General features: G+C 40.8%; 1 protein-coding gene and 1 long non-coding RNA gene across 4 annotated transcripts in view; one reads left to right on the top strand and one right to left on the bottom strand.

The window, feature by feature from the left end:
• LOC116743793 (zinc finger protein 649-like) overlaps nt 1–21245 on the bottom strand; it is a 55717-nt gene extending 34472 nt beyond the window's left edge. Inside the window, exons 1-5 of one of the 3 annotated variants that reach the window (XM_032612786.1) lie at nt 21111–21245; nt 18499–18625; nt 18129–18224; nt 13278–13335; nt 13037–13172 (exon numbers count right to left, since the gene is read on the bottom strand). In XM_032612786.1, the coding sequence (XP_032468677.1) occupies nt 13166–13172; nt 13278–13335; nt 18129–18224; nt 18499–18625; nt 21111–21125 (303 nt within the window). In that variant the 5' untranslated portion in view covers nt 21126–21245 and the 3' untranslated portion in view covers nt 13037–13165. Of the gene's footprint in view, nt 1–3920; nt 4116–11922; nt 13173–13277; nt 13336–18128; nt 18225–18498; nt 18626–21110 lie in introns of those variants that run through there. The other 2 variants (XM_032612787.1, XM_032612784.1) reach the window with 2 other exon arrangements.
• Nucleotides 4167–21186, top strand: LOC116743892. The gene is made up of 3 exons (XR_004346907.1): nt 4167–4249; nt 6940–6998; nt 21061–21186. It is a non-coding gene; the product is annotated as an uncharacterized LOC116743892 (long non-coding RNA).
• Nucleotides 21246–24078: the final 2833 nt, after the last annotated feature.

Below are 24078 nucleotides of genomic sequence, written 5' to 3'. Positions count from 1 at the left end.
AGATGCATACTGGACGATTTACAAGTTTAAGGACACGAAACCTTGGATATGCTATGAAACGCTCCAAAGGAAAAACAGAAGTGGTGGCGGCACAGATGAGCATGATTGGCCACGCTGAAGCCGAGTGATGGGTACATATTATACTATTCTCTCTACTGTGAGTTTCCATGAAAAAAAGAAGAAAAAAGTCATTAGGGCTTTATGAGTTCTACCTAATCTGTACAGTACAGATGATGCCAATAGTATGTAAACTCTCACACATCACAGAAAACGATGAAAAGTTTCTCAACTAATTGTATGAAGCAGGCATTTCAAAATACTAATTGATAGATTAGAAGAAAGAGACCTGTAGAGATAGATGTTTATTCATTGATTTTCATCCTTCCTTCTTTTCTAACATATGTATTTGAGGCTATAAATTCCCTCCACTGACTCCTTTAGTTGAACTCAACAAGAACTGACATGTAGGATAAAATGCAATTCACTCAACTATATCTCAATTTTAAAAATGCAATTCAGACATTTCCACTGTAATTATTTTTGATTCATGGATGATTTAGATGGGTTATGGCATACTTGCCAAACAAATGGGGAAATTCTAGGTGTTGTTTTGGTATTGCTTTAGAGCTTAATTCCACTGAAGTTAAAGAAAATATTCTGTATGATTTCAATCCTTTGAAATTTGTTTAGACTTGCTTTATGGCCCACCATACAGTAACTTTTTAGAAATGTTCTATGTGCGTTTAAGAAAAATTGTTGAATGGAGAGTTTTATATTGGTCAGTTTTTTAATCATGTTATTCTAATCTTTTAGGGATCAGCACTGCTGGGCTGGTGACCTGTTTTTGTAAATAATGTTTTCTTAGAACACAGGCACACCCATTTTTTTAATGTATTCTCCAAAGCTCCTTTCATGTTACGGTGGCGGAGTTGCATAGGTACAGACAGAGATCACTGGGCTTGTAGAGCTTAAAATATTGACTATCTACCCCCTTACAGAAAAAGTTTGCTGGCCCATTAATCTATAGCCTTCTGGATTTTTGTCTCCTTGGTCTCTGTTACTGAGACAGGTATATTAACATGTACCTGTTACGACTGAGCATTTGTCATTTCTCCTTGTATCTAGCATACTTTATACTTCAGGAATTCTACTAAATATATATCCAACAGCACCAAAATACATGTACAAAAATGTTCACATAAGCGTTATTCATAATAGCCACGAGCCAGTAACAAGCCAAATGTCTATGAATAGCAGAATGGATAAATAAACTGGGGTATAGTCATAGAACGGAATACTATACAGCAATAGAAAGAAACAATCTACTGCTATATGCAATAACTTAGATGAATTTCACAACAAAATACTGAACAAAGGAAGCCAGACACAAAAGAACATGCACTGTATGATTCTACTCATATAAAGTTAACAATCAGGCATATTTAATATGATGTTTTTAGGATAATAATTGCCTCTGGAGAGGAGGGAGGAGATAAGGATGAGGTGGGGGCTTCTAAGGTGCTGTAATATTCTATTCTTTAATTTTAAATTAATTAATTAATATTTAATTAATTATAAAATTTAAATTAATATATCAATTAATTTTAATTAATTAATAATTAATTTTTATTATACTTTTTATTGTTATACTTGAAAAAAACTTTTGAAGGAAAGTACAGATCAGTTTCACCTATAAATTTTCACAAAAATTTTTTAAAATTTCAAGCAAAAGATGGAACAGTATAATTAAACATCATGTATAAAAAAAAACCCAACAAAGAACAGGATAATCAAACTCCACACATCCATCATGTGACTTCAATAATTATCAACTCAAATCTAATTCTTTTTATATACACCACCACTCACTTCCCCACCACCACTGGATTATTATTTCCCCCCACACACATTATTTTTGAAGCAAATCCAAAACATCTTTTTATTTCTAGATGCAAAAATATTAAATAAAATATTAACAAATAGAATCCAGCCCCATGTTAAAAAAACAAATCATTATGAACAAGTATGGTTTCTTCTAGGAATATAAGATATTGGGAAATCTAGCAACATAAATCAAAGGAAATTTTAAAGAGAAAGAAATTATGAATGAAAATAAAATTAAAAAGACTTTGAGGAGAATCTAATATATAGCATAGTGATTACAGTTAATAATACTGTATTATATACTTGAAAGTTGTTTTAAAAAAAAGTAGATCTTTAACGTTCTCACCACGAAAAAGAAATGCTAATTATGTGACATAATGCAGATGTTAGCTAACTTATGGTGGTTTGTTTTGCAATATATAAGTGTATCAAATCAACACGTTGTACACCTTTGAACTTATAGAATGTTTTATGTCAATTACATCTCAATAAAGCTGGGGGTGGGGAAGGCTTGGAGAAAGAATAATAACTTGATAAAGTGCAGGTACCATTTATCCAGACTATACCATGCGCCAGGCACTACACTTTGTACTTAAAGAACTTTTGCTCATTTAATCTTTCTAACAGCTATGAAGTGGGAACCATGACAGCTTTCTTCACAACTGATGAAGCTTAACTCAGTGATTAACCTACCCAGGTCAGAGGCAGAAGCCGGTTCTTCTTACTCCAGTCCCATCACTTGCTACCTGGCCAACATTATTTGCAGATGACAAAAATGCTCAACTAGAAAAGATGAAGTAATCAATTTGAAGCTAACAGTAATAACATGAGTGGAATGAGGTGACAAAATCAGCATATCTTTTTAATTTTTGCTCTTGTGCATTACATAATAGAAACAAAAAAGAGGGAGCGGAGTCATATGGGGAAAAAATGACACCATTTACAGTTACAACAAAAGTGTAAACTACTTACAAATAAACATAATAAAACATGTCCAAGACACATACAAAAAAAATCACAGCTGGTCAAAGAAAAAACAAAAAAACTTGAGTTAGAGGAAATCCATCACGTGTTCCTGAAAGTGTAGTACCTAGATCTACATCAGTTCTACCTCAATCAAAACACCCACGTGATGGAACATAACTGGAACAGTTTTTGTTTTTATTTTTGCGGTACGTGGGCCTCTCACTGTTGTGGCCTCTCCCGTTGCGGAGCACAAGCTCCAGACGTGCAGGCTTAGCGGCCATGGCTCACGGGCCCAGCCGCTCTGCGGCACGTGGGATCCTCTGGACGCGCAGGCTCAGCGGCCATGGCTCACGGGCCCAGCCGCTCTGCGGCACGTGGGATCCTCCCGGACCGGGGCACGAACCCGTGTTCCCTGCATCGGCAGGCGTACTCTCAACCACTGCGCCACCAGGGAAGCCCTGGAACAGTTTTTTCAAAAGAAAAGAAAGAAGAAAACTTCCAAAGAGTTTGTAATATGGAAATGGTTATGACAGGAAGTTAGATAAAAATATATAAAATTATACCAATACCTACACACCTGATCCCAACGCCAAAAATGAGATATACTAAATTTAAACAAGAGTTGTTTTCTGGAGGCGTATTTAGGAGGATGAGAATGTCATTACTTGGGTCGGGATGAACCTGAAAACCTATTTTCAATAGGAATATACAGTAAACATGGACGCAAGAAGACCAGAAACCCCATTTCTAAATTAAATATGGGATAAGCTCCCCAAACGCTGTCCCCAACGCGGATACGACTCCCAATCCCCCCAACCTCAGCCACCCCAAACGCTACTCTCCAAAAAACCTCCTAAGTTCTCGTCCCAACACGGAACCCCGTGACCTCCCTTTCCATGGGGAACTCTCAACACGGATTCCCCGACTGATCCGCTAACACACAACACCCCAGCGAGGATCATCACTCGCTTCCCCCCAACACCGACCTCTACATGGTTTGGAACAAAAACAGCAAAACACCCCAACGCGCTCTCCCTGGCCCCGAGACACGCCCAGAACCGGACGCTGACCTGATGGATGAGCTCCGTCTTCACCGTTAGAGGCAAATCACGATACCGCTGTTCTAAACACTTTGCCTCAATGTCTGCAGCCCGGCGACCAACCCACGCGGCGGACACGACCCTCAGAAGCTGAAAGGATGGTGGCCGACGAGGTCCAAAAACCGCAGTTCCAGAGACACCCCCCCCCCCCCGGAATCTGGCTCCTCCTCGTCCTTCTATGACGCAATATTTCCGCGCCTGTTTCTAGGGTCTTTACCGGGAGCCGCCATTTTCCCACGTACTGCCGAACGACGGGGGAGGTCTTCCTTTTCCTGCATTCCGCGGGAAGGTCAAAAACGGTGAGAAGCAGTTGAAAACGACCTATTTCACCCCCTTTCCAGGTCACTTGATCCGTTGGGCCCCGACTTTGCAGCATTCGCCAGGGGCGCTGCACAAAAGCTTAGCTTCTCAGAAAGTCAAGCCTGCCCGGATCTCTGCAGGGAGCGCAGAGATGGTCGCGGACATGAAGGCACTTTGATTTAAAGGATAAAGAGAAGCTAACAAGCGCAACCATCTCAAAGAAGTTTAGGGGCGGGGGGAGGGACCCAAGCCAAGCCTAGCAACAATTGAAGGAGAACCGGCTAGTGGAATGCTGGCTGGAGGGGGTGTTGGAGGAAGCTGCATTTAAGGCCATTGTAGGGTTTAGAGAACCGCTGAGGAGGGCATTGGTCTGAGAGTGGGCAAAACGCAGGATTATACAGCTCTTGTTCTGACTGGTGTGGAGGGAAATGGGGAACACTGTCCATCAGGGGCTGGCAAAAGGGGCTGAGGCTGTGAAGAAGCGTGGTTCCCCCAACCACGGTGGGAAGAGCCGGGCTTCCACAAAGATGGGAAATACTTTAAAGCAGAAGCTCTGGGGGCTTCCCTGGTGGCGCAGTGGTTGAGAGTCCGCCTGCCAATGCAGGGGACACGGGTTCGTGCCCCGGTCCGGGAGGATCCCATATGCCGCGGAGCGGCTGGGCCCGTGAGCCATGGCCACTGAGCCTGCGCATCCGGAGCCTGTGCTCCATAGCGGGAGAGGTCACAACAGTGAGAGGCCCGCGTAACGCAAAATAAATAAATAAAAAGAGAGTCTGTCCTTAAAGCAAAAGCTCTGAGAAAGGGACTTCCCTGGTGGCGCAGTGGTTAAGAATCCACCTGCCAATGCAGGGGACACCGGTTCGAGCCCTGGTCCAGGAAGAACCCACATGCCGCAGGGCAGCTAAGCCAGTGTGCCACAACTACTGAGTCTGCGCCCGGCAGCCACAACTGCTGAGCCCGTGTGGCACAACTACTGAAGCCTGGGCACCTAGAGCCCGTGATTTGCAGCAAGAGAAGCCCCCGCACCGCAACGAATAGTATCCCTCCCCCCCGCCGCAATTAGAAAAAACCTGCGCGCAGCAACGAAGATCCAATGCAGCCAAAAATAAAATTAAATAAATTTATTTTTTTAAAAAAAAGCTCTGACAAAGGGAAGTGATTCTGTTAAGTATTGCAGCCCAACTGATTAAACCCCACTCCCTATAATTGTACAACCTGGCTCAGAGAACCTTCGAAGTAAAGAGGTTAATCATTCATTTATTGACCCAGCAGATGTTTATAAAATGCATACTGTGTGGCAAACAGAGGTCTGGGTGCTGGAAATATGAAAGGTATAAAAGCAGACAAAAATAACACTTTTTTTTCGTGGAGCTGTACATTGTACTGTTACAGACTAGGGTTCTTGGACTCTTTAATCAATAGAAATTGGTAACAGGCCAGATAAGAAACTCAGGCAAGGCTTTATTGTGACTGGTGCTGCAGCAGGAGGGAGAGAAAACAAGTAACAGGTTCCCTTTCTTGCTGGGGGTAGGGGGGTGGGGAGTTGGTCCCTTAAATGGGGTGAGGGTAGGGCGCAGGTCTAGGGGTGGGGCAGGAGGGTGGTTTAGGTAGTCTGCCCATCCCCTGTAGGACTGTGTGCAGGGATTAAGCACAGGACCCTGGCTTTTGCTCTCAGTACCTCAGAAGTGGCAGTTGGGTTTTGGTCTTGTATCTTGTTCATAATTGGCCCCAACTGTGCATGCACAGCAGTTATTTTTAGTCCCTTCTATTGTAGCTTCATTGTATTCTGTTGCTGGAGGAGACTTTTGTCCAGGTGCAAGCACTGCAGCAAAGTGTCCCAGATTCCAGCCTGTCTCACTACTGGTGTGCAGAATGGAAAAGTAAAGTTACTTGGTTTTATTTCCTCATTGTAGCGAGTGTTATGATTCCCACCTACAACAGTGACCTAAAATGCTTGGAGGGTAGAGCATTGAACAAAAGACTTTAGTCTGAAGCCTTAAGATCTAATGGAATTTTTTTCTCTAGGTTTTGGATTTGCGTGGGACATGTCACCCCTTTTTTCCTTACGATTTATCTCTCTTAGAATGGGAATATCTATCCCACCTCTGTCCCACCATTGTATTTTGGAAGCACATAACTTACCTGTTTTCAGGGGTCCAAAGCTGGAGAGGAGTTTTGCCTCAGGGTGAATTGTACCTCAAGTCTTACACATATCTGACTTAGATGAGACTTCGGATATAGACTTTTTTTTTTTTAACATTGTATTTTATTTTATTTTGGCTGCATTGGGTTTTCGTTGCTGTGTGGGCTTTCTCTAGTTGCGGCGAGTGGGGGCTACTCTTTGTTGCAGTGCGTGGGTTTCTCATTGCTGTGGTTTCTCTTGTTGCAGAGCATGGGCTCTAGGCGCACGGCTTCAGTAGTTGCGCTGATGGGCTTAGTTGCTCCACGGCATGTGGGATCTGCCCGTCCCAGGGATCGAACCCATGTCCCCTGCACTGGCAGGCGGATTTCGACCACTGCGCCACCAGAGAAGGCCTGGATATAGATTTTAGAGTTAACGTTGGAATGAGTTAAGACTTTTGGGGCTGTTGGGATGGAATGTATGTATTTTGCATGCAAGAGGGACATGAAATGGAGGGGACAGGGCCAGTGGAGGAATACTATGGACTGAATGTTTGTGTCTCCTCAGATTCACATATTGAAGCCCTAAGACCCAGTGTGGCTCTAATCAGAGATGGGGCTCCTAAGGTAAGTAATTAAGGTTAAATGAGGTTGTAAATGTGGGGCTCCAGGAAGTTTAGTGTCCTTAGTTATAAGAAGAGAAACCAGCAAGCAGTGTCTCACCAGAAACTATATCTGCTGGAACCTAGATCTTGGACTTCTAGCCTCTGGAACTATGAGAAAATTAATTTCTGTTGTTTAAGCCACCTACTCTGGTATTTTGTTATGGCAACAAGAGCAGTCTAATACAGTGGTGAATTACATTGTTTATAAAATTAGACAACTTTTAACCGACTTTGCATTCTTTGGATAAACCCAATGTAGTCATGAAGTATTTATCTTTTAAAAATGTTGCTTAATGTGTTCAGTAGAAATCTGGGAAACATTTGTGGGGTCATGGTGGAAGGAATATGATTTTGGATCAAGCAAATTTAATATGGGCTTACTATGAATTGATTCTGGCTTTTATGTGTGAGCTCAGTGAGAATGGCTCTAACAGTTTGCTTGGTTGGTTGACTGAAACTTGACTCAAAGGTGAACTACATTAAAGTTTAAATGCCAGAAATTCCTTGTTCCATATTCTGTAAAGTATCCAAAAGTATATGGAATTAGGAATGCTAATGTAGATTTATCATGTAAAACCAGCTTACCCATCCCCTAAATACATATCCCAGGAGCATCCAGAAGACAGTCTCTTCAATGAAGCTAATCTGGCTACAGAAAATGGAAGTATACTATTATAAGATTCTGTCACTATACACGAAGAGGTATATATAATAATACTTATACTGACAAGTTAATGATACATGCTGTAAACTAAAGGAACCACTTAAATAACAAAATTATGGGGAATTCCCTGGTGGTCTAGCAGTTAGACTCCGTGCTTCCACTGCTGGGGGCCCAGGGTTCAATCTCTGGTCAGGGAACTAAGATCCCACAAGCCGCGCATGGTGCAGCCATAAATAAATAAATAAACAGATAAATAAATAAATAAATAAGTAAATAAAATAAGCCAACAAAGAAGATAAATAATCATAAGACATACTCAGTTACTCCAAAACATGGTAGGAAAAGGGGAGCAAAGAATAGATGGGGGCTTCCCTGGTAGCACAGTGGTTAAGAATCTGCCTGCCAATGCAGGGTACACGGGTTCGAGCCCTGGCCCAGGAAGATCCCACATGCTGCGGAGCAACTAAGCCCGTGCGCCACAGCTACTGAGCCTGCGTTGCACAACTACTGAGGCCTGTGTGCCGGGAGCCTGTGCTCTGCAACAGGAGAGGCCACCGTGATGAGAAGCCCGTGCACCACAACAAAGAGTAGCCCCCGCTTGCTGCAACTAGAGGAAGCCCACGCACAGCAACGAAGACCCAGCACAAGCCAAAAATATAAATTAAAAAAAAAAATAGATGGGATGAATAGCAAATTGTACATTTTTAATCTCAACCTAACTACATTCTCACATTAAACATAAATGATTTAAACACCCCAATAAAAAGACATATTGTCAACTCGATAAAAAAGCAAGGCCTAACTATATGTTACCTTCTAGAAAACCACTTTAAATATTAAGTGACAAATAGGTTAAAAGTAAACCATGTTAAATAGAGATGTGAAAGATATAAAAAGAAAGTCCCAAGTCAAACTTCTAGAGATTAAAAACTACAATTTGAAAGAAAACATACACTGATGGAATTAATGGCAATTAGACATGGCATAGGAAAAGATTAGTTAACTTGAAGACACAGCAATAGAAACTATCCAAAATGATACAAGGGGCTGTGCTGGGGGGGTCTTAAAAAGCATGAGCAGTTTTTTAACCTATTAGGGTATGCAAAAGAAAAGACCAGTGAAGTTGATGACAAGGCAAAAGAAACTCACGTACAAAGAGAACAAAAGCTAATAAAAGCTTTTATTAAAAAGAGAAAAGCCTTGAGTTCTCAGCCAATGGGGTAAGAGGTATCATTGTGAGGAACGCCAGATGGAAATCTCTCAAACTGCCCTCCACTCTCTTCTCAAGATAGTGAATGAAGAAACAATATTATGGGAGGGCTTATAAAATATGAACATGTAACATATAAAATATTTTTTAAACTCCATTACACATTGTTATAATTAACATGTTAATCACTTCTCTGCCTTTTTGATCCAATGGAATACAGTTATAACTTTATACAGTTATCATACTGTCCTTGTTTGCTCAATCTAGCAACGTCAGTTTCTGGTCACTTCTGATTGGTTTTTCTCAATATTGGTCACACTTTCTGGCTTTTATGCATGCTTGGTAATTTTTGGTTGGATGACAAACATTGTTAATTAATGTGTTTGCACTCCTGTAAATATTCTTGAGGTTTGTTTTGAGATACATTAAAGTTACTTGGAAACAGTTTGGTCCTTTCTGATCCTACTTTAGATCTCAGTTGAGCAAGACCGGACTGCTTATTGGATGAGACTCAGCCAATTAACAATGAGTGCCTACTCTTTGTCAGGCATTCTAGACATCTGGTATATAGGGGTTAACAGAAGGTCCCTAAACAGTAGAAGTACTTGTTACTTCTTCATGAAGCTTACAGTCTAAATTTTACAGACTATAACTTACATTCAAGACCTTATATTTGAGCACAAACTCAGGAAGATGATATTTGTTATTTGATATTTGTTATATTTCTTCTTTGTATTGAAACTGATATAGCAATGTTTATACATGATCTAAAATCCTCATATATTCCACATTAAAATCCTTAAGAAAACAATTGAGATGTTCTCTTCAAGTAATTCTAAGTTTTTACATCATGTGTTTTTTAGAAATCATTTACAATGCCACTAAGATACCTCATCTACTTACATACCTCCACTCCTAGCTTCTCCCTAAGGGACCTGACCTCATGCTCTTCCTCAAATCCCAGTTTTCCAGCAGTAGACTTGGTCTGAACCTTAACACTACATCAGTTTTATGCCAGTCCCTACTGACATTACTCCTGGCTACAGCTCAGTAATTATAGAGATTCTGAAAATATTTGCCAGATTGGTTAAAGGCCTATAGTATTCCAGTCTAGAACCAGATTGAGCCCACACTTCCAGAGCTCCTTGACCTATTCCCAATCTGATTCAGTCGATCCAGCTCTGTGAAGTATGATACCAGGCCACAGTTGATTCTATGATGATCTACTTTTCTCTTCCTCATGTGACACTCAAACATGTAAGACTCGAGAGTCCCTTAGTTGAGAGGAAATGGAACCACCCCAACATTCTTCCTGACATCTATATCCATTCCATCAGTGAGGCAAAGGGAAGGGTTGGGCAGGGAGCTATCTCCAGAGGGAAGAATGCAGCTGAATAGTTATCCGGTTTAGATTTTCATATTCCCAGGATTCTGAGAATAATTTGGATAATCAGAGAAGAGAGAGCTAGGATGGAAGCAAGAAGAGTCATCTTAATTTGTGTTCAAATTGCCCATTTTATTTTCATGTTTTCAGGAAAAAAACTACCAAGAGTTATGTTGGAATGTATTTTGTTAGTTAATTTATAGGTTTAAATTACTAATTGTCCTTGGGCTTTCAGTTCATTTTGCAAACCTGATTTCACTACCTTTTCAAGTCTAGAAAATTTTTTAAATCACATTTATAGTGACCTTTATGGTATAATGCTTAGTCTTATTTATAAATTGAACTTCAGCTCATCCAAGGACATTAAGTTATATTTATGAATTTAATATTCATTTCTGTTGTGAGGGAATTCAGTTGTCTGAAATAATATTTAAATAAATTTAGAGCCTAAGAAATGCAGCAGCTAATCATACATTGGGTGGGCATTGAAGATAATTTTTTTTTTTTAAAAAAAGAAAAAGAGGGGCTTCCCTGGTGGCGCAGTGGCTGAGAGTCCGCCTGCCGATGCAGGGGACGCGGGTTCGCGCCCCGGTCCGGGAAGATCCCACATGCCGAGCGGCTGGGCCCATGAGCCATGGCTGCTGAGCCTGTGTGTCTGGAGCCTGTGCTCCGCAGCAGGAGAGGCCACAACAGTGAGAGGCCCACGTACCGCAAAAAAAAAAAAAAAAAAAAAAGAAAAAGAATCCACAATTAGGAGAAATGAGTATAACATGATAACCTTAACCAGTGATGTGGGGTAGACTGTCTTTCTCCTTAAAATTATGGAATCATAAGCATAGTAACTAGGAATATTGTTCAAGGTTTCCTGTCCAAAAATGTACATCAGGTATATTGTGTAATGTATTATGAAGTGGGAATTGGTACATAAAGCTCTCGAATGTTTCTCATTTTCACAGGCTTTGATTCACAAGAACTTTAGTAAGATATTCCACAATTAGTGTGTTCACAGTGTTTTATTTGTATATGATTTCATCAGCTAATGGATGGGGCAGAAAACCCTGCCACATTCACTGCCTTCCAAGTTTCTCTCCAGTATATAGTGACACCTATTGAGGGAAGGACTTTACCACTCTCATATTTTTACACACTATAAGCTCACTGATGACATTGGTAATCACTGATAATAGGGTCTATCTTCCAAAACACAGCTTTCCTAACCTCTGCCTTCATAGGTTTGCTTTTTATACATAACCATATAATCAGCTATACATTATTGCTCAAGGCTTTTCCAAATAGAATGTACCAGTTTTTTCCTATGTGTTTTTTGTGACATAAAATAAGATATAATTGACCACTGAAGGCATAACCACATTCATTGCATTCATGAAGTTTCTCTCCTGCACAAACTCTCTGTTATCTCCTGAGGGTGCACCTCTGGCCTCTGGCTGTTCCATAAGGACTACATTCCTATCTGCTAGGAGCCCACTGATGTTTAATGATGTCTGAGGGGTTGCAGAAGGCACCTGCACAGTCACCATATTAACAGTGTTTTCCCCCTGCATGAGTTCACTAGTATCTAATAAACTGTGACCCTTTGTGGAAGGATATTCCACCTTCACTGAATCTACTTGTTTCTCTCTCGTGTGTGTCCTCTTATGTTTAACCAAGCATGACATGTGGGAGAAAGCTTTCTCACACTCATTGCATCCATAGGGCCTCTCTCCCGTGTGAGTTCTTTGATGGACAATGAGCATTGTCTTTGTAGTGAAGGCTTTCCCACAGTCACTGCATGCATAAGGTTTCTCTCCTGTGTGAATTCTCTGATGTTTAATGAGTCCTGATTTCTGTGAACAAGATTTTCCACAGTCAGTACATACAAAGGGAGTCTTTCCTGTATGAAATCGCTGATGTGCTATGAGGCATGCCTTCTGGCTGAAGGCCTTACCACATTCAGTGCATCCATAGGGTTTCTCTCCAGTGTGAGTTCGTTGATGTATAATAAGATTGCCCTTCTGTATGAAACCTTTTCCACATTCACTGCATATATAAGATTTCTCTCCTGTATGAATTTTCTGGTGCAGGATGAGCTGTGATTTTCTGGAGAAACCTTTCCCACACTCATTGCATACATGGGGTTTTTCTCCTCTTTTGTTTCTCTGATGTATAACAAGCTCTGCCTTCCTAAAGAAGGCTTTGCCACATTCAGGACATTCATAGGGTTTCTCTCCTGTATGAGTTCTCTGGTGTTCAGTTAGCTTGAACTTTCTGTAGAATGCTTTTGCACATACACTGCATACATGGGGTTTATTTCCTGTATGAGTCTTCTGATGTTCAGTAAGCTGAAATTTCCTGAGGAAGGCTTTTCCACATTCACGGCACTCATGGGGTTTCTCTCCTTTGTGAGTTTGCTGATGTTCAGTGAGCTTGAACTTCTTGGAGAAGGTTTTCCCACAGACACTACATCTGTGGGGTTTCTTTCCTGTATGAATTCTCTTATGTTCATTGAGCCGAGACTTCTTGAGGAAGGCTTTCCCACATTCAGTACATTCGTGGGTGTTCTCTATTTTGTGTATGTCCCGATGTTTAATTTCAGTATGAGTTTGCTCATGATCAGCATGGAGAAAGGATCTCCTATCTCCATTAAACTCAGCAGGCTCCATTTTTTTGCAGCTTGTACTCAGGTTGATTACATCTAAATATGATTTCAAAGTTTTCCCATGTAAATCAAATACATCATGATTTGGCCTCAAAGGAAAACAACTTTTGCTCTGATAAATAATATTCTCAAATGCATTCTGTTCATAACACTGTTCCAACCTCTTCAGTATATTTTGGTTTTGCCAGTGTGGCTGCATATGATCATCCACTTTATCAGTTTCTAGGAAAGAGAACAATTAACCCTTCCATGAGTATCATATGGAATAAAACTGCTTCAAAAATACCCTGGGGGACTTCCCTGGTGGTCCAGTGGTTAAGACTTCACCTTCCAATGCAGAGGGTGTGGGTTCGGTGCCTTGTTGGGGAGCTGGGATCCCGCATGCCTCATGGCCATAAAACCAAAACATAAAACAGAAGCAATATTGCAACAAATTCAATAAAGACTTAAAAAAAATACCTTGGGGTGAGCTGGCTCTTTAATGGAAAACCTATGATATCAAATATAAAAGAAATTCCAAGTATAAAAGTACCTTATCTTTTTTAAAAAAAAAAACTTTTCACAATTGTTAAATATACGTAAGATAAATTTTACCATTTTTAAGTGTATATTTGTGTGGCATTAAGTACAATCACATTGTTGTACAACCATCACGACCATTCATCTCTAGTTCTTTTTCATCTTCCCCATCTGAAAAACTCTGTATCCATTAAACACTAACTCCTGTCTCTTGGAAATTGTTAAAGACAGAGTAATATAAAACACCAAACAACCCAAAAGATAACAGCCGTCAGGGTAAAAATTCTTTACTTTCACTGAAGCCATATTCTATGGGTGGAAAGGGAAACAATAAACAAATAAGATAAGGAATAAAGTAGGCAGTTCCAAGTGTGACAGTGATTTGAAGAAGCAAAGGAAATAAGAAGTGGAAGATATCAGGATTTATTTGGAAGGAAGGATAAACAAGACTCACTAATGGATTTAATGTGAGGAGAGGTAACAAAAGAGGGAATCAAAGTGCACGCCTGAGTATTTGGCTTGACCCATTGGGTAGTTGGGTAGTGCCTTTTAACAAGATGAGGAATATCGCCGAACTTCAGAATGTGAGGGAAACCAAGTTCAGAATGTGAGGGAAACCAAGTACATTTTGAAACATACCATTTTTGAGATAATATCCAAGCACAGACACGGAAAAGCCAGTCAGATGATAAGACTTGAGTAAGGTCTTGACTGAAAATAGCAATGTGGAAACATCAGTATGTAAATATTATTTAAGGGGACTTCCCTGGCAGTCCAGTGATTAGGACTTGGCACTTTCACTGCCATGGGCCCAGGTTCAATCCTGGTTGGGGAATTAAGATCCCACAAGCTGCATGGTGCAGCCAAAAAAACAAAAACAAAAACCCAAAACAAAGAAATATATATTATTTAAGGTCAGAGTATTGTATGAGATCACTTTCTGAGAAACATGAAGACTGAAAAAAGATGAAGGCACAGACGAAAGCTTTAGTCAGTCAACATAGAGTTTTGGGATTCTTAGAGCCCTCTGAAGAGACCCTAACATAACCACGCTGGTAGAGAAAGAAGAAGACGTGGGTGTTAGAACATATACATCAAAGAGGCAACTCAGAATGTTGGACATACAGGTCATGATTTCAAGAAAATTCTAACAGACTCTTGGGTGCTCATCCTGTTGATAAAACTTGCCATTCTTCTTCGTTAGGTAGACCATCATCAAATTCACTTTCCCAAAGCACCAATCTCACATTCTAACCTTGCATGGAGCTGTGACACATTCTCATACGTTCCCACAGAAAGGGACATGATGATCCTGATGGACTTTCACAACAGGCTAGTGGGGCACAGCCTTTTTTAGAAGCAGATCTGCTGCACCAGACATGGGAATGCTCACCTTCTTCACTATTCTGTACCTGTATGGATGTCATGGTGGACTTTTCCCATTTCATTGTCCCTGATATACTAATCTCTCAACTTGCCAACAACAGCGTCTTCTTCCTTAATCATACAGTAATGTCTCTGCTGGCATTAATTAAAGGGTCTTATAGGACCACCTTCCTCCTGAATCAAGACGTGACAATTTTATCTTTAGTTTTTCTTAGAACATCTGGCTATACCTTATTATTTCTATAATGCTGCCACCGAGGTTAAAAATAAGACTATCTAGAATTAGAATATACAAAACCTAACCTCCACCATGCCTCCTTTATTATTAACCACAAAAGTCACAACAGTAAGCCTGGTGATAAAAGTTTACATTACCATGATGTACCCAGTTTATCCAAGTTTCCACTCCACTAGCTCCCCAACAAATACTTTCAAACATTGGTCTCCACATGGCTGGTTTCAGGCCAATCTTTTGACAGTCCCCACATGGCCTTGCACATTTCCAGTTTCTTGCCATGTTTCCTTATCATCTTAATTCAAAACTGAGCTATTTCTCTCACCTAAGATACTTTATGATACTATCACTCTTCATTCCCTCTATACCACTTTAGGCTACTTTTCTTCTAAATTTCTGAAATAGTCTCTATATTTACCATTTACTTGAATTTTGTACAGCCTTCAATGATAGCAGAAACATTTCACAGGTTAAAAAGCTTAATTTGTAAATATTACATGATTTGTCCTAGCTTTGCTCATAAAATCTTCGCTCTGAAAGACATTTCTTTGTTTCCCACTAAATTTAGTCTCTTCTATCAAAAATACTTAGCATCATCTTCCATCTGCTTTTTCCCCTCTCACACTCCATATTGTGGGTTGAATATGTCCCCCAAAGAGATGTTTAAACCCTAACCCCTAGTAGCTATGAATGTGACCCTATTTGGAATCAGGGTCTTTGCATATGTAATCAAGTTAAGACGAGGTCAAAATGGATTGGAGTGAACCCTAATCCAATGACTGGGGTCCTTCTAAGGAGACGGAGATTTGGCTACAGACACACAGAGACATACAGGGAGAAGGTCATGTAATAAGAGAGGCAAAGACTGGAATGACATGTCTACAATCTAAGGAACATCAAAGATTTCTGGCCACTACCAGAAGCAACGAATAGACAAGAAAGGATTCATTCCTAGGTCTTTGAAAGGGAGCATGGCTCTACCAATATCTTGATTTTCAAATTCTAGCATCTAAAACCGTGAGAATACATTTCGGTTGTTTCAAGTCACACAGTTTGTGGTAATTTGTTACCTAGGAAACAAATATACCCCATACCTACTTAAGTGGCAAATTCAGTCTTTATTGTTCCAGAATCTTTTCATACCATCCTCAAGCTGGGTTGAAGTCACCAACAACCAGGTCTCACATCTGGTTTTCTGCTTCAACACCTGCCTATTCCAGTCTATTTTCTACTGATAGCCAAGGTGATACCTCTAAAACATAAATTATATCCCGTCACTGCTATACCCTAATCCTTCTAAAGGTTTTCTCATTAGGAGGAAAATCAAGTGTTTGAAATGGATGACAAGGCCCTATGTGACCAAATGACCTATTGCAAACCCCCAGTTATTACCCCATTTTCCATGCTGATGGTTTGGGGTTTACAGTCGTTTTCACCACCAGACATAGTATCTGTGTATTTTTTCCCATTTATTTTTATTGTGATAAATTACACATAACACAAAATTTACCATCTTAATCATTTCTGAGTGTACAGTTCAGTGTATTAAAATGCATTCACAGGGGCTTCCCTGGTGGCGCGGTGGTTGGGAGTGTGCCTGCCGATGCGGGGGACGCGGGTTCGTGCCCCGGTCCGGGAGGATCCCACGTGCCGCGGAGCGGCTGGGCCCGTGAGCCATGGCCGCTGGGCCTGCGCGTCCGGAGCCTGTGCTCCGCAGCGGGAGAGGCCACAATAGTGAGAGGCCCACGTACCACAAAAAAAAAAAAAAAAAAAAAAAAAAAAAAAAAATGCATTCACAATGGTGTATAACCATCACCACTCTCTCTCTCCATTAACTCTTTTCATCTTATAGAACTGAAACTCTATTTTTGTTAAATTTCTGCCTCCTCTTTGAGAGTGGGGACTTAGGTGTTTGATAGAAGAGAAATTTCTGTGTCATAGTAATATGGTCAACTGGGACTTAATGCCATCAGACTATGAGGAGGAAAAGGATAGCTTTAGGGAAAAGAATCCAGCAACAAAATCTAAAGTTTAACTAAGAGAATGATTAACAAATATAAAAAGGAACTACAGTAAGGTGGGCATGAGGTTTTATGATTTTGTTTAGGCTAGGAAATGAGAATGAGAAATTTTAGAAACGTCTTTCCTAATTACACAAAGAACAGGAACAGCAGAGGCATTAAATACAGGATCCCAGAAGGTAGAGAAGATTCAAGGTAATGCCAGGATTTAAGATGTACAGAAGTACAAGAGAATCTCAATTTTAAAAAGGATGTTGGAAAGGGATTTTCTGGGAGGGAAGATGGTTCTAGTTTCTCACACAAAAAGAGTGAACTCATTGGGAACTGCCATGGAGACAGGTTAAAATATATGGTACCAGCAGGTATATTAGACAGTGTTAAGGGACATGTCAATTGCAAGTCTCCACAAAGAGCTTAACACATTTGAATAAAGTAAGGTTTTATAGCCTATGAGACAGAGCAGAGGGATGACAACAGAACCTTTGAAGAATCTCAGAGGGGGTAAAAAGAAGTCAAGCAAGCAGATGAATACACATTAAGAGACCACATTACTACAAGAGTAAGGCACCTGGGGTGCAGTTGGATGTCGTAAAGGGAAATAAATATTTCACAATGGAGCAGGAAGGTGTATGAGTCAGAAGACAATGATGAATTCAAAGTTTTGTCTTAGAAGAGAGACACGGAAGGAGGAATTTCATACCAAGAGATGTGAAAGGAACATAAAATCATACTCTAACAAGTGAAGAATGGGAGGATTTGAAAAACCAAGCAAGAATAATCCTAGGAGGGGGAAAGTTGACATCTAAGAAGAAATAAACAGGGATTCATTCCAAGATGAGATAAAGTGGTATACTTTCCTCTAAGTCCTTGCACAGAAAAAGAGCTCTCATATGAGGAAAGGGATACATGAAGGCTGTTTCTGTATCCTCAGACACCCTCACCACTGGGATGCCTTCTCTAAAGGACTAGAAAGTGATTTCCACAGCCTTCCCCCCTTGCTGGTTCTCTCTCACTTACCTGGATGGGGGTGACTGTGAACTTCATCTTCTAAGGTCCATGGTGGTTCTCCTTGTTCCAACATGGAGAGTATATCAGGTTTGTTAACTTGATACCCTGTTCGTGGGAAATAACAGAAGACTTAGGCTCATCAAATGGCACTAGGGATCTGTGATGCTATGAGAATGGTACACTTTAGGGACTGCACGATCTGCATGTTTGGAAATTAAAGGCTTGTCTCTAAAACGCGGAGAGATTATACCTTCTCATCTGGGGCCGGGGGGAGGAGATTGAAAATCTCCCACTTCAGAGCACCACAGACACAACAACTCTTTCAGAAGCTGAAGAAAGAAAAGTCACCATCCAAGGGGCACAGGGGAGCCGTCCTCACCTACGGACACCAGGTTGCTATAGTTCTCCAGCATCACGTCCCTGTACAGGTCCTTCTGATCAGGGTCCAGGAGCTGCCACTCCTCCCATGTGAAGTCCACGGCCACATCCTTCAGTGTCAGCGATCCCTGTAACAACACAGTCCATGCGATAAGAGTGTTTCTCTCATTATTGAAATGGAAGGTGTGAAATAATAGAAAATATATATAATGTTCTCTGTCCCTGGTTGCCGGCTTAGCGCTCCTAAAACCTTGTAGTCTCCTAAGTGATAAAAGCACTAGGAGCATCTTTTGTCCTAACAGTTGGTCTTTGAATTCAATCCTAATCTGACACAACTCAGAGTTACCATCAGGCTCCACAGGCTAAAGAGCTCAGTCCCACAAGACTGCCTTCACTTCAGCCACCAGTCCAAAGTCCCAGATTCCAGGTTCCCTGCACTTGTGTCCAACTTAGCTACAAATTTGGGGGTTCCCATAACTTCTCTGCTAAGGTTTGATAATTTGTTAGAACCACTCACAGAACTCAGGCAATTATTATGCTTACTTTTTTTTTTTTTTTTTTTTTTTTTTTTTTGCGGTATGCGGGCCTCTCACTGTTGTGGCCTCTCTCGCTGCGGAGCACAGGCTCTGGACGCACAGGCTCAGCGGCCATGGCTCACAGGCCCAGCCGCTCCGCGGTATGTGGGATCTTCCCGGACCGGGGCACGAACCCGTGTTCCCTGCATCGGCAGGCGGACTCTCAACCACTGCGCCACCAGGGAAGCCCTATGCTTACTTTTATAGTTTATTATGAAGGACACAAATGAATGGTCACATGAAGAGGCTCATAGAGCCAAATCTAAAAGGGTCCTGAGTGCAAGGGCCTCTGTCCCCGTCGAGTTGGGGTGAGTCACCATCCCAGAAAGTGGACTGTTTGCCTACTTGGAAGCTCTCTGAACCCCGTTGGGGTTTTTATGGACGTTCCATTACATAGGCATAACTGATTAAACCACTGCCTACAAGTGATAGAGCTCAATCTCGAGCCCCTCCCCTGTCTACTGAGATCAGAGGGTAGAGCCAGAAGTTCCAATCAAGGCTTGGTCTTTCTGGGGATCAGCTCCCACCCTGAAGCTCTCTAGGGGCCCATCCTGAGTCACCTAATTAGCATAAACTCACATATGGCTCAAAGGGGCTTGTTATGGATAAAAAAAGACACTCCTATCTCTCAGGAAATTCCAAAGGTTTTAGGAACTCTGTGCCAGGAACCAGAGACAAAGACTATATATATATATATATATATATATATATATATATATATATATATATAAAATTATACCACAACGAGTCATTTGTTTAATTAAAATAAAGGCAAATAAATAAAATAAAGACAATAAGGAGGTGGGAGGTAACAACCAGATTCTTGGGGGGATATTCTCTTTCATTTATCAAAATTTTATAAGCAATTGAACTTTTTCTGGTTAAATTTTCCTTATTACTCGATCAATTATTTCATTTTCAATAGCTCTATCAACTTGGGAATTTAAATTTAGTGTCAATACATAATAACCATCATCACACACAGAAATACTGGTACCTCGTTGAATGGCACAGTAGCAGTACCACGATTAGATGTAATTGCTTTAAACTGACCAAACATCAATTTGATGATTATTATTTTGCTAGTTTCAATATTTAGATGAGTTCTTCTTTTCAATATAGTTCACTAATTTTATTCCAATTAAATATAACAACATCTAGCTCTTTCCTATCTACACAAAATATTTAACATTTTTGGGCACGAAAAGTACAGTAATAACTAGATTTTGAACACACGGAAGGGCTCTGTATTTTCTGAGATAAGGTAAAGTTCTAAAGCAAACTGTGGATCTCAAAAACCCAAGCCATTACCAAACAAGAATTTATAACTCCCTGTGGCCAAATCTGTACTGAAACACCCATTCTACAACCTGTTCACAGATGTCCTTTGATAACTGGGCAAACCTTACATTTTCCTGGGCACTTTAGGTTTTATTCAAGGATAAAACCAGCCCAAAACAAGTGTGGGTATATAAGTCACCAAGCTGTGGTCTTTTGAAAAACTCTGTGCACTGAATTCTATTTGGTCTAGTCCAGCAGAGGACTCAGAATAATCATATAAGAAACAGCCATACACAACCTGCTTGTATATCTATCAGTATTAGAAGAATGCTATGAACACAATGCATGTTATCACCTCTAGAAAGAAACCATCAAAGAAATTTCCCAAGACTTAAGTACCATGAAATTGTGACATCTCCTGAGGAAATTATCTGCCTTCTCCTCAGATTCAATGCATATCAAATAACTTTTCATGATTCTCTGGTTGCAGTGGCTGACAGATTACATGCAAGTTGATGGTTTATGTAACCAGGAGGGACCTGCAGAGTCATACATTATATACCAACATTGGTCATGTAGTACGAAATCTACGAACAATATATATCTGATCCTACTTCATCATGATTTTGAAGGTAGTTTATTTCTCCCCAGAGCCCATCTTTTCCCAATTTATACTTTTCATTTAATTGGACTGCTTTTTTCTTCAGCCTTCTGGAAATCCATGAGGGAATCAAGAATAAAACAAACCAAAAGTCACCTGAGCCTTCATCATCTTGTTTTGTGAAATGCCAAGTAACTAGGATGTTGTTTTTAGTCTCTTCTGGATCTGCCCTAAGTTTCTGTTCCAAAATCTCAGTCTCAGGTAACGGATGTCCCACGAAATGACCATATGCAACTCCAGGAACATCCTCCTCATCCTTTACTTGATTTCTCTTGCTCCTCGAAGCCAGGACCTGTGGAGTGAAGAGTACGTTCATTTGGGTGATATATTCCCTCTGGGCCCAGATGCTGTCACTGCTGCTGTTTACCCACCTTAAGTCAAGGCCAGTGCTTCTAACCGTCCCTTATTTGATGCCCCTGAGGCAGTAAAACATAACAATCTACATGGGGAGAGGTATGCCTTGCTTCTGTGAAGTATAAGTAGCATGAATGAGAAACGGAATATGGGAAAGGAAAACCAGCACAGCACAAAGCCTGGCAGAAGAATGGCAGAAGACTTCTCACACAGGTCAGTTTTGGGAAAGAAGACATATAGAAGTCAGGCTCTGGACATTTTTTCCCCTTAAAATCACGTGTCCACATACTCCTTTGTAGTGGGTTGAATGGTGCCACCCCCCCCCCAAAGATATGTTCACATCGTAACCCCATGAACACGTGAATGTGATCTGATTTGGTAAAAGGGTCTTTGCAGATGTAATTATAGGGATCTCAAGATGAGAACATCCAGGATTATCCAGGTAGGCCCTAAAATCCAATGAGTGTCTTATACCAGACACACTGAGAAGAAACACACAGGGAAGATGAGACCATGTGAAGACAGAGGCAGACATCAGTTATGCTGCCATAAGCCAAGGAATGTCTGGAGAATCTGGCAGAAAAGGAGAAGGAAGTGAATGGATGTTTGGCAGGTGTGCTGGAGGTCCCTAAGACAACGCCCAGATTCAGTGATTCCTTAGGACTCCCAAGATTTAGCACATAACTGATGTATTACCATGAAAGTATACCAGGCAAAATCAGCAAAGGGAAAAGGTGTGGCAAAGTCTGGGGGAAAACGAGGCACAAGCTTCCAAGAGTCCTGTCTCCATGAAGTCACAGAGGATATGCTCACTTCCCCAGCAACAAGTTGTAATAACTCATGTGAAATGTGTTAGCCTATTAGAGACTCAGTGCCCATGGCTTTTATGGGGGGGCTATTCCTAGTACATACCAAAATTCCAGAATCCCAGAGGAAAACACGTGTTCAAGACAAACCATATTGTTTGAAAGAAGAGTCTTGGCACAGTGAGCCGCTCTTGATAGGGAAGAGTGGGAACCCTCCCAAAATCTAAGTTCCCAGATGCCAGGGAAGGCATCTTGTCAGCAGGCCTTTCCAAGGAGAACAGTCTCAGGTCAGCTACGTCAACTCTGCACAGCAAGGAACCAAGAGTGTCTGCTACAATATATTAATAGATTAGAAAAGTAACATGATTGCCAAAATCGATGCTGAGAAAAATATTTCATAAAAATCCAACACCTAGGGCTTCCCTGGTGGTGCAGTGCTTGAGAGTATGCCTGCCAATGCAGGGGACATGGGTTCGTGCCCCAGTCCGGGAGGATTCCACATGCCATGGAGCAGCTAGGTCCGTGAGCCATGGCCGCTGAGCCTGTGCATCCGGAGCCTGTGCTTCACAACAGGAGAGGCCACAAGAGTGAGAGGCCCATGTACAGCAAAAAAAAAAAATCCAACATCTATTTCAAATATGAGCCCTGGGTAGGTCAGGAATTCATTATTGCCTTAGCATGAAAAAACAAAACACAACCTATAGTTTTTTTTTTAAATATATACTACTATCTTCATCTGTTTCTAAAACACAAGAGTATGTGTTGTTTGTGGATACATACACATCTAGTAAAAGTATGAAAATATGCGTAATATATAACAAGATAGCAGTTATCCATGGGAAGAGAAGGGGAGAAATAGAAGATGATATGACTTAAGTTGTATCTGTAGATCTTTCAAAAAGAAAAAGAACCATAATAAAAAAACAAAACAATAAATCCCACATATGTCCAGCTGAAAGCCAGAGATAAAGGCATTCATTAAAAAGACGGGTGGGTTTGTGTGTGTGTGTGTGTGTGCGTGTGTTTGCACATGCACACGTGCTAGTGCAACAATACCATTATTTTTCACCACTGTTCTGGAAACACTCCCAATGCAGTCTGATAAAAGAATCAAGTAAGAATTACTAACATTAAAAAAAAAATTACTAACATAAAAGATGGAGGTCAACTTTAGTGAACACCAAAAATAAGAGTATTAAGTTAACTGACCAGTTATACAATCTATATGTAAAAATTGACAGCATCGTAGAGTGACATTAGCAAAAATGGTGGAGTAGACACCTCCAGGGGATTCCTCAGGAGCACTAAAAAAACTGACAAAAACTGTCAGAATCAACCTTACTGGAACTCTGGAAGACAGTCAATGGTTTACAGAAACAAAGTGAACACCTGACCAGGAGAAAGGTCACTGAAACAGGAGACTTTTTATGGCATTCTAAATTAGCCTTGCCCCCACAGCCATTGTGGCAGAGCGGCAGCCTGTATTCGTGGTGTGGATGGATACCTGGACCTGTAGGGAGCAAAGTAAATCTTGTCCCCAAGGAATTGTTTGTTTTGACCTATTTGTGGGTTCCCTAAAGGACTGACACAAGAGGCCTGCGTACAATAGACACACGGAGAAGAACATGAGCTTTCACCTCTGTCTGGTACTCAGGCTCAGCAGAAGCAGGAAAAGCCTAAGGCACTGTTATAAATGGCCTGGCTAAGTTTGAAGGATTGCCCCAAATGGAGCCAATATGCAAAGAACTTAAAATCACTTTCTTTTCTTTTTTAAACTCAAAGAGTTCTACAGTGAGACACATAAAGTTCAAACTATCAAAAGCCAAACATAGAGAATCTTCAAAGCAGCAAGAACCAACTGTCATGTGCAATGGATATGAAATAAGATGAACAGCTGATTTCAA

Source organism: Phocoena sinus, chromosome 19 (assembly GCF_008692025.1).
Source record: "Phocoena sinus isolate mPhoSin1 chromosome 19, mPhoSin1.pri, whole genome shotgun sequence".
In the NCBI taxonomy this organism is placed as follows: Eukaryota; Metazoa; Chordata; class Mammalia; order Artiodactyla; family Phocoenidae; genus Phocoena; species Phocoena sinus.
The sequence above is the reverse complement of the archived record's forward strand: the minus strand, read 5'-3'. Positions and strand labels throughout refer to the sequence as shown.